The following is an 11,004-nucleotide window of genomic DNA, read 5'->3' as shown; positions in this document are numbered from 1 at the left end:
TCCACTCAGTAATCACATTTATTAACATTATAAATTAACGCTAATTGCTAGAATGTAGATAAACTTTATACATCATGAGCAATGTAAAGAGATAGTATGGTCTAGAAATTATGGCACCAGATTAGATAGGAGGAGATTATGAGTTCAAATCCTGCCTGAACCACGAAAGCCAGTTGGATGACTTTGGGCCAGTCATTCCCAGCCCCAACTCACCCTCACATAATTAATACATTTTGGTCCAGGTGCCATGATTTAACCTTTTTAGATATTTTTGGCCTGGATGATTGAATCTTCATTCACATGTTGCTTTTCATTTTGGGGGAAAACCCCCCTCAGTCTGTATGGCAAGATTTGGTTCTTTCCAACGACTCTTTGATTCTCTTGTCTATCAAAATTTTCGTTTTGATTGAAGAAGTTACTTGGATGAGTAACAAAACATCTCCATTCAATAAACTTTGATCCAGTTGCCACGCTTTGACCTTTTTAGATATTTTCTGGCCTGGATGATTGAACCTTTATTCACACCTCACATAATTGTTGTTGTGGGGAAAATAGGAGGAGGTGTGAGTTATTTGCAAAAATAATAAAGATGAGATACAAATAAATAAAAGATTGAATTGTCTTTATCACTGATAACTAATGAACTGCAAAGTCAGACGACATACATGGAACAAACCCTATCTGGATATGACATATGTGAAATTAATGAATGCAGAAAGTACTTGAGCCTTTCTAATGCGTATGTCTTTTCTAATCAATGAATATCACAAGTTTTGCATCACAAAAGAGGGTCCTGGCCCACAAATGATTTCCCTCCGGAGTCTTGCCAGCAATATAACCCAGATTGAGATACCAAATTGCTCATTATTTGCGACTTGCAACTGAAAATAGGGACTTGCAGACAGAAACATCACAGGCCAAAAGACAAGGAGGAAAAGTTGCATTAATAGAGGGATTCACTCAAGATCCCATGAGGTACTAATAAAGCCTTAGTAAGGCCACACATAGAATCCCATGAGGTACCCTATAAAGCCTTAGTAAGGCCACACATAGAATACTGCACCCAGTTTCAGTCACCACACTGTTAAAAAGATGTTGAGACTCCAGAAAGAGTGCAGAGAAGAGCAACCAGGATGATTAGGAGACTGAAGGCTAAAATATACAATGGACGGTTGCAGAAACTGGGTATGTTTAATCTAGTGAAGAGAAGGACCAGGGGAGACATGATAGCAGTCTTCCAATATTTGAGGGCTTGTCACAGAGAGGAGGGGGTCAATCTATCTTCCAAAGCACCTGAAGGCCAGACAAGGAACAATGGATGGAAACTGATCAAGGAGAGATTCAACTTGGACATAAGGAGAAATTTTCTGATAGTGAGAACAATCAACCAGTGGAACAGCTTGTGGGAGCTTTATCACTGGAAGCGTTCAAGAGGACACTGGCCTGCCATCTATCAGAAATGGTATAGGGTCTCCTGCTTGGATGGGAGGTTGGACTAGATGATTTACAAGGTCTATTCTATTCTATTCTATTCTATTCTATTCTATTCTATTCTATTCTATTCTATTCTATTCTATTCTATTCTATTCCATTCCATTCCATTCCATTCCATTCCATTCCATTCCATTCCTACTCTACTCTACTCTACTCTACTCTACTCTACTCTACTCTACTCTACTCTACTCCTGTTATTTGAACAGTTCAGTCAGTCCAGAGTTTCCAAATCTACACATAATTCTCAACTTATGGTCATTCATTTAAGGACCCTTCAAAATTATGACCACACTGGAAAAAGAAACTTCCAACCAATCCTTGCAGTTATGACAATTGCAGCTTCTCTGCAATCCTATGATCAAAACTTAGGCGCTGGCCAACTGACACGCCTGACAGCAGCATCCCAAGGTGACATGGTTTACCATTTGAAACCTTCCCACAAGCGAAGTTAACCTGATGCCTGTGTGACTCAATTAAATACAGAGATGATATCCTTAGTGACTGCAAGCAAAATCATAACATTGGGTGCAAATCACTTCATGGCCGCAACCCTTACCGATGGAAGTCCTCATCCTGATTAATGGTTGCAAGCTGAGGGATACCTGTGCATGATCAGAAATATCTTGTGGGTTAATAACTGTCACTTGCGAATGACTATTTTTTTCATTATTTTTTTTAAAAAAACCTGCTGTTGTCATTGATATACTGTACTTGATTTATTGCATTTATTTATTTATATTTCCTATTTTTTTAAATGACCACCTCTTTCTCTCTTATTGTTGTGGCTTGTTGGCTGCCGGCCCCTCCAGCAGCCAAATCAGATGAGGAGGAGCCGTGGGAGTCAAGGCAACCTGAGAGCTCCGAGGGGGAACAGGGAATGCAGCTGTCAGAAAGAGAGACAGAGGCAGAGCCTGGGCCATTTGTTAGTCCTCAAATAGAGAGTCAACAGCTCTCAGGTCTAGAGGTGGCTGATGAGGAAGAGGAGGAACAGTTGGGTCCAGTTCCTGATGCACGAATGCGCAGAAGGCAGAGGAGAGGAGAGCAGTGGAAATCTATGGGCCAGTCCTTGGGACCGAAGAGCCACCGCTGTTAGCAAAGCCCCACCCTAGCTCTGGGATAAAAGGCAGGGGGCAGAGATGAATAGGTGTGACAGACAACCTTTTGTTAGCCTTTTGTGTGAGACAGATTTTAGGCTGGGCGCTCCTAATAAAGGGAAAATTTACTTAACTACGGTGGGTTTCTTGTGTTTAGGAGCTGGGTCAGAAAATTTATTCATATGATTATACATGCAGGACTCTAGTAAGTAAGAACGTAGTATATTGAGGGAGCTGGCAAATCTATTAAGCACTGTAAACCATTCTAACCTTTATTTACCTTTCTATACTTCCTGCATGCTCCAAGCAGCAACACTTTCTTTAACCCAGTTCAAGTGGATTAAAAATGTAGATTGGATTCCTATTTGTGATATTCCACATATTTCAAAATATCCTGACCCAGGCGGGAAAAAAAATGAAACCGAGAGAGATCATCAGAGCTTCAGAAAATGCTCACCAATTTTAGAAAATTATGAAAATAGAGAGTTTTTCTTTATTTCCAGACATATAAACACTTTTGGTACAGTACAGACGTTATTGTCAGAGCTCAAGAAAAAAGAAGGAATGTCCATTTTATGCATAACAACACCCCTATGCCTTGTTTCATACCCATAAAATTGATGCAAGCTCACGACACAATAAAAGTTGTTGTTTTCCTCCTTCCCCCAACTCTTTTTAAAAAAATCCATATTGAAGGTGTGCATTGCTGATAACCTTGTTGCATTTTAGCTGCAGAGAGTTAAAGGTGATTAAATGCCTGGGAAATATTGCACCAATTTTAAGGGCGGCGGGGGTGTGTGTGATTTTGGGTGTAATCCAGAACGCAAAGTTAATGAAAAGGATGGCAGCCAGAAATGGCAGTAATTAGACACTGATCTTTCACACAAAGCCCAGAGAATTTTTTTAAAAAGTCAATAAATAACAGTCTCTGCAAACAAACAAACAAAATGACCTTCTTTCAAATTTTCTCATGTGTGTGTGTGTGTGTGTATGTGTGTGTGTGTATATGTGTGTGTGTATACATATATATATGTTTTCTTAATATATATACATGTATATATATATATGTATATATACATATATATACATATATATATACATATATATACACATATACATATACATATATATATACACATACATACATACACACATATATACATGTGTGTGTATATACATACATACATACATATACATACACACACACACATATATACACACATACACACACATACACACACACACAAACACACACACACATATATATATATTGCATATATTTTCCATGGATTTGTTTGAACTCGTGGGACATCTGCCAGGTGTGTACTGTTAAAAAAAAAAGTCAAAACAGCAGCCCAACTTTCTCCTTTGCATGTTCCTACTGATATGTAGGAGCGATCAGCAAGACCGAACAGCAGCTCCATTCTCCAAAAACATAATCTTGCCCAAAACCAAAGTCATGGATTGCTGCTTACCAATCCTGGAAGGAGGAATTCAAAAAAATCCAACTCATAGCCAAAGGAACCTAAATTATTTTGGAACGGAAAGAGCTGCACTCTTGTGCAGTAATTCCCTCTTGTGGAGATATTCACTCCTGGGGTTCGTATTAACTTCCACTATTTTCATGGAGTGGGGGATCCATCAATGCAGCTGGACTTTCAGCCTTTCCTTGTGATGCTGCATTTTCCTTGTGATGCTGCATTTACAACCCTACATATTCTTCCTTCTGGTAGGAAAAAAAACAACCCACTCATGGAACGGAGTGTAACCATCAGCAGATATATGGAGGATTGAGTTGATTGCATTTTGGTGGGGACCCAGGGGACAGAATCCCTACATACACTTATCTCCTTTTAATGACCCTATAATCCTTTGCGGGGTGGAGCCTGGGCAATTGAATGAAGCCTAGGGTTTACTGGCCAGATGCCCTTCCTGTTGCCAATGGGGAGTTTTTTCTTCCCCCAGAAAATATATTCTCATTGTGCCCAGAGAGAGAAATATCTGCCTCTACCTAGGATTGAACTCACAGCCTCCCGATTGTGAGGCAAGAGGTCCACATCTAGGCCACCGCACCACAATCCCTACATACACTTATGCCTCTTTCTAAAGCAAACCAAGGCAGTTGGGGAGATTGTCTATCAACGACAGAGCCACGGTGGTGCAGTGGTTAGAATGCAGCATTGCAGGCTAATTTTGGTGACTGCCGATTGCCAGCAGTTCGATTCTCCCCAGCTCAGGGTCAACTCAGCCTTCTACCCTCCCAAGTTGGTGAAATGAGGACCCAGATTGTTGGGGGCAATATGCTGGCTCTGTAAACTACTTAGAGAGGGCTACAAAGTACTGTGAAGCAGTATATAAGTCTAAGTGCTATTGCTGCTAAGTTCTAACCAAAGGACTAGGCAGGAAATCAGCTAACACAACCACTTTCTCTGTCCCATGTGCCTATGGATAGAAACCGTTTCCATGAAATATTGATCAAAACATTTTGGGATAATGGATCAGCCACCACAGTAATTTTACTAGTTGTCTGCGGTGACAAAAGAAGTGAACATTTTACTTCTCAACACAAGCTCACCTTCCGAGAGGCACTTCCAAGAAATTCTATGGAAGTTTGACTGAACTAACAAAAAACTTTTTCTCTGATTTACCTGTGCGTTTTTTCCCTCCACTTGACAATTTCATACACGTAACAATGGAATATGTATGCATTACACTCCAAATGCATACTTTCTTTTCTCTCCGCAGAGGGTGGGCGAAGACGATCTATCTTTAAAAATGTACCTTTTTATTTTTCCCTTCCACAGTTTTCAAGATTTGTAAGAATGGGTGACAATGCCCCCTTGTGGGTAAAAAATAAAATAAAAATAAATGAAGGAAGGAAGTTGTCTTACCTTTGATTTTATGCGTACTGACTGGGTTTATCAAGAATGCAGGTGACAGATCTATACAGTCAGTTCACTAGCTTTTTGTTTGCCTTTTTTTTAAAAAACAACAACTGTACAATGAATTTCTCTTTTTCTTTTCTTTCGTATTATTATTTTTTCTTAAAAACCTATAAACATCTGTTTACAAGTTATGTTATAAACCAGGGGTCTTTCATCACACCCGCTGTCGAAAACCCACTCCAGAGTTTAGAGGAAAGAAGATAGATCACTGTTTGTTTGTTTTTTGGTGTGAGTCTATAGGGTCTGTGAAAAAAACCCCAATTCAGATATTGGAAATTTCCACCTGTTTCTTCTCCAGTCGATGCAGGTCAATTCTCCCATTTAATGGAATTTGCACTTCCAAACCCTCATCCCCTCTGTGGTACTTTTTCCCCTTCCGTAGGCAAATATAAATCCCCATACCTGTCACCAGGCTGATGGAAGTCAAGCTTATTATGGAGAGGGTCACCAAAGTAGGCATGCAGGATAGGGCCTCGGCCCTCCTGTGGGTGGGCTCTATAGAAATTTGGGGTTCCTTCTCCTCGATGTTGATGTCTGACTCTTTCCTCAGAAGACTTTCGATGTAGCTCTCATTGCTCACGGTGTCGTTGACAAAGAGGTTCACCATGACGGTGGAGTGCAAAGGTTCTGGATAGCCGTGGTCGCTAACCTTCACCAGAAGGCGATACAGGCCATAATCGTTTTGCATGAGGGACTCTTCCAAGGTGATGTTGCCTGTTTTGGGGTCAATCTTGAAGGACTCTGGCCGAGGTCCTCTTCTCCCGATAATGCTGTAAGCGATAACTGCATTCATGCCGGTGTCGTTGTCTATAGCGTAGACTTCTGTGATGGGAGATCCTGGCAAAGTGGAAGGGAGGACTAGAAGGTAAGACATGTTAGACTGGGGGAACAAAACTAAGGGGGGGTTATCATTTATGTCAAGTAACAGGATGGTGATTTTTGCAGTCGAGGACAAAGGCGGATCGCCCCCATCCACCGCTTCAACCCACAAGATGTAGGAGCTCTGCTGTTCCCTGTCGAGGGAGACCTTGGCTCTCAACACACCTTTGCCAGTGTCGATCACAAAAATATCACTTCTGTTGACTACAGAAAGGGCTACCCATCCATTTTGCCCAATATCTGCATCGGTGACGCTTATAACTCCAATTTCACCGAAGCCTGGGAAATTCTCTGGTACGAAGAAACTGAAATCCTTGTTGATAAATCGCGGGCTGTTGTCGTTTTTATCCAACACAGAGAGGGTCACGGTGGCAATGGATTCTCGCGGCGGTACGCCAGAATCCACAGCTCTGACGGTGTAGCGGTATTTCTCTCGTTCTTCTCTATCCAGCTGGGTAGAAACAGTAAGGATCCCTGTAACTTTGTCTAAGGAAAAATAGGAAGGCGCCTCGGGCCCAAGGAAGTAGGACACTTGGCCTCTTTCTCCACTGTCAGCATCCGTGGCATGCAGTTTGGTCAAAAACGCATTGGGGGCATTGTTTTCCTCGATCGATAATTCTACCAAGGCTTGAGAGAAAACGGGAGAGTTGTCGTTATCATCCAGAATCTGCACTTTGATGATTTTATTCACATGAAATCCCTCTGTATTCCACGCCACCACTGAGATCTCGTACAACTGCTGAAGCTCATAATCCAAGGTCTTGGTAGTCTCCAAAAGATACTCATTGCGATAGGGTTGATAAGGAGTCAACTGGAAAGGGCCGCCCCCTTCCAAGTAGCAATCGACTTTATATTTTTCGTCGGGGTCCTTGATCGTAAAAAAAGCAATGGGGGTGTGGATGGGTTCCAACTCCCTCAAGTAAACCACCCCCTCGGCTTCGTTAGCTATAAAACGAGGAATGACTTCAGGAGGTCTCATGGTGACTTTGATGATGGAAACCAACACGGTTATCACCGCTGGGATGCAACCCGGACCATTGGCCAACACACTCAGCCGATGCAGAAGAGGTGTGTCGCCGTTAATCCTCTTGAACAAGTTAATCACCCCCGTGCTTTCATTAAGACGGAAGAGGGTGCGGGACAGAAAAGAAACTTTTTGGCTGTAGGAGTAGGTGATCTCGGCATTGATTCCGTGATCAATATCCACAGCATGGACTGAGGCGATGTGCAACCCAGTGCTAGAGTTTCCAAAGATGGTGACGCTGATCTGAGTCTCATTGAACTGGGGACAGTTGTCATTAATGTCACTGATACCAATGGTGAGAGTGGCACTACCCACCAGTGGTGGGATTCCACCATCCTCTGCAATTATAAGAGTAACATATTGGTCGGTGTTCTCCCTGTCCAGGGCGCCCATGACAATCAGATAAGGCGTTCTCTCTCCACTTTCATTCTCCTCCACATCCAATGTAAAAACCCCATAATCTTGTTGAAGTTGGTATGTCTGCACCCCATTGGTGCCCATGTCCGGGTCCACAGCTGGATGCTCAATGGCTAACCGGGTATTGATGGGTGAATTTTCAGGCACAGAGAGGTGTATCTGCGGCACGGGGAACCAGGGGGCATTATCATTGATGTCATGGATGGCAATCTTCACTTTGACCAGACGGAAATACTCCTGGGGCAACACCAGGACATCTAGCAAAAGCAAGCACGACTCCAAGGATGGAAGTGGAGAAGAGGAAGAAGACGAAACCACCGTGGAGCCAACATTATCCTCCAAGCAGAGCGTTTCTCGGTCAATTTCCTGGGCTGAGGTGCACAGGACACCTGTCTGATTGTCCAGGTTGATGTATTGGCTTCCCAGTCCTTGGGAGGCAAAGCTGAAGGAAAGAGGACTTCCCCCCCATTGGTCAGTCTCTTGCTTCCTCAGCGGCTCTCCTTTTTCTTCTCCCTCTGCCGTCCCCAGAAGCTGTAAATCCTGGGCTAGATTCCCAATGAGGAAGCCAGCAGGGAGTCCTTCATTGATGCTGTAGAAGAGTTCGCTGGCCCGACTGTAGCTTGCAAAGCAGTTAAACGGTTCTAAGAAAAGCAGGAAGATGAACACGTTCTGGGGGAGGAAGAGAAGCACAGACTGTTAGTAGAAAGAATTACTCCGCCACCCTTACAGATGTCCATCCCCCCCTCCTGTTCACCCCAAGAGAGCCAACCATCTTCTCCACACTCAACTCCACGCATCCAAAAGCGTCTTTCTGCAAATTCAGCTTCAGCCTGCCACCGATCCTTCATTTCTAGATCCCCAACAGACACGGCAGGAAAAGGGACTCCTAGCCAACAACGATCCTTTCTTTTTGTCATCTGCTTGGGGTGCCTCCAATCCTCCCCATGAAATGATGGATGCCCTCAGGTTTACCCTACATTATTTAATCCAGGCCTTGCTTAAGAGGAAATCGTTGAAAAGAGGAGAGAGGGGAAATAGATCCCTACAAAGCGTGTCTATCAGTGATCCAGTTTACAAACGGTGCATGGGGCGTTCTGGGGATGGAGGAAAGGGAGGATGCAGAATTATTTTTTTAACTTCCAATGTCAATCCTCCCTCTTTTCTTAAAACATATCAACCTGTTGGTCAAAGGATAAGCAGATTATCCCAGACGCAAAGACACGGGAAAGACCATCCTTAGGTTGTTAACATGTATTGTCAACAAATGCATCATTAAAACAACTTGAAAACAAACCCTGCAAGCATATATATATATATATGAAATCCTACAACTCTATTCCTCTTCCCATGTGCAATTTTCCCCCCTTCTCTTAAGCAACTTACAAAAGAAACAAAGCAAAAGCAAAATCTACCATCCATGTGTAACTTTCCTAACTGGATTCCTCTTGGGAGTTTTTGCAGGTGGACCTTGGCAACTTTGAAAGGCACCTGGCAAACTCCTTTGCAGTAACTCTTTGCTTGGAAGCAAAGGCTGTGAGGGCTTATTTCCAAATCAATTGGCAGAGGTTCAGGATGCAGGTAAACTGGGACTTTTTAGGCTGCCCCTCCCCCAGCTCCAATTCCCCCCATCATCAAGGTGGATGGCCACCTTGAGCAAGGATATTATGTAGGACAGCAATATGCACAATCGTAATCCTAAGGCTCCAATAGCAGGGTAATAGCAGCAGGAGACTCCTGTTGCTTCTTTCTTTCTTTCTTTCTTTCTTTCTTTCTTTCTTTCTTTCTTTCTTTCTTTCTTTCTTTCTTTCTTTCTTTCTTTCTTTCTTTCTTTCTTTCTTTCTTCCTTCCTTCCTTCCTTCCTTCCTTCCTTCCTTCCTTCCTTCCTCTCTGTCTTCCTTTCTTCCCCTCTTTTTCTTTCTTCCTCTCTATCCTCTTTTCCCCTTCTTCCTTTCCTTCCTTCTTCTACTCCACTTTTCCTTCCTTCCTTCTTCTTCTCTCCTCTTCCTTCCTTCCCTTCCTCCTTCCCTTCCCTTCCTTCCTTCCACTCTCTTCTCTCTCTTCCCCTCTCATTTCCTTCCTTCCTCTCTTCTTCCTCTCTCTCTTTCCTTCCTCCCTCTCTTCTCTCCTCTCTTTCCTCTTTCCCCCCTCTCTTCCTTCTTCTCTCCTTTTCCTTCCTTCTTTCCCTTCCTTCCTCTCTCTCCTTTCTCTCTCTCTCTTTTCCTTCCTTCCTCTCTCTCTCTCTCTTTCTCTCTCTCTCCCCTCTCTTCTCTTCTCATTTCCTTCCTTCCTTCCTTCCTTCCTCTCTGCTCTCTCTTTCCCTCTCTTTCCCTTCCTTCCTTCCTTCCTTCCTTCCTTCCTTCCTTCCTTCCTTCCTTCCTTCCTTCCTTCCCCCATCTCTTTGCCCATCCTCCACCTCCCAATTTTAGGGGAGCTCCAGGACGCTCCTCTTGGCGACAGCTTTCAAACCATCCCACGATTGTCGCCCGACCCCGGCGGGCACCCCAGACTCCTTGAACCCGGTTTCTCCCCCCGCCCGCTCCTCCTTCTCTCTCTCTCTTTCTCCCTCTCTCCTTCCTCTCCTCTTCCTCTCCTCCCTCCTCCGAGCCCCCGATTCCCCTCCCGGCGTACCGGCAGCGTCCTCTGACCGGTGGCTCTTCTGCTCCCAGGGCTGGGTCGCTGCCCCATAGCCAGCCGCCGGCTCTGCTTGCCTCGCCGCCAGCTGGACTCGAGGGCTGAGGGCGAGCTGCGCCGCGTCTCATTCCCTCGGCGGCGCATCCCAAAATGCGGTCCTGGAGAGAGTTCTTCCCCCCCCACTTCGCGGTGGGGAGGGGCCGGGAGGAGGAAAGGGGGTGTTTATTTTAAATAAAAAGAAGAAGAAGAAGAAGAAGAAGAAGAGGGAGAAAGAGAGAGAGAGAGAGAGAAAGAGAGGAGGGAAAAAAAGGAAAGAAGGAAAGGATGGAGGGGAGGAGGAGGAGGAGGGGGCTTCCTCCGCGGGGGGTGGAGGGAGGATGGAGGGAAAGGAGAGAGAAAATGAATGGCCCTCCTCCGCCTCTAATTATGCAAATGTCTCCGGAGGGGGGAGTGCACCAGCCAATGGAGGCTCAATTAGCCAAGGGAGCGCGGGGTGGGGGGAATTTCCCCGGCGGGGGTC

The 11,004-nt window shown here is 44.3% G+C and overlaps 1 protein-coding gene and 1 long non-coding RNA gene across 3 annotated transcripts; both read right to left on the bottom strand.

The window, feature by feature from the left end:
- Window positions 1-607: 607 nt before the first annotated feature.
- LOC148125188 (uncharacterized) lies at window positions 608-3,607 on the bottom strand. Its single transcript, XR_015744464.1, has 2 exons — window positions 1,024-3,607; window positions 608-988 (listed from the first exon to the last, which is right to left on the bottom strand). It is a non-coding gene; the product is annotated as an uncharacterized LOC148125188 (long non-coding RNA).
- A 1,967-nt stretch (window positions 3,608-5,574) lies between these two features.
- PCDH20 (protocadherin 20) lies at window positions 5,575-10,733 on the bottom strand. 2 transcript variants are annotated; one of them, XM_026705384.2, is made up of 2 exons: window positions 10,482-10,733; window positions 5,575-8,522 (listed from the first exon to the last, which is right to left on the bottom strand). In XM_026705384.2, exons 1-2 carry the CDS (start codon window positions 10,626-10,628, stop codon window positions 5,796-5,798), a joined length of 2,874 nt encoding a protein of 957 aa, XP_026561169.1. In that variant the 5' UTR covers window positions 10,629-10,733; the 3' UTR covers window positions 5,575-5,795. The 2 variants fall into 2 exon arrangements, with proteins under 2 accessions (XP_026561169.1, XP_087794164.1); XM_087938038.1 differs by lacking the exon at window positions 10,482-10,733 and adding an exon at window positions 9,266-9,730.
- Between the last annotated feature and the right edge of the window lie 271 nt (window positions 10,734-11,004).

Source organism: Pseudonaja textilis, chromosome 8 (genome assembly GCF_049901715.1).
Source record: "Pseudonaja textilis isolate UNSWEBS1 chromosome 8, rPseTex1.2, whole genome shotgun sequence".
Taxonomy (NCBI): Eukaryota; Metazoa; Chordata; class Lepidosauria; order Squamata; family Elapidae; genus Pseudonaja; species Pseudonaja textilis.
The sequence above is the reverse complement of the archived record's forward strand: the minus strand, read 5'-3'. Positions and strand labels throughout refer to the sequence as shown.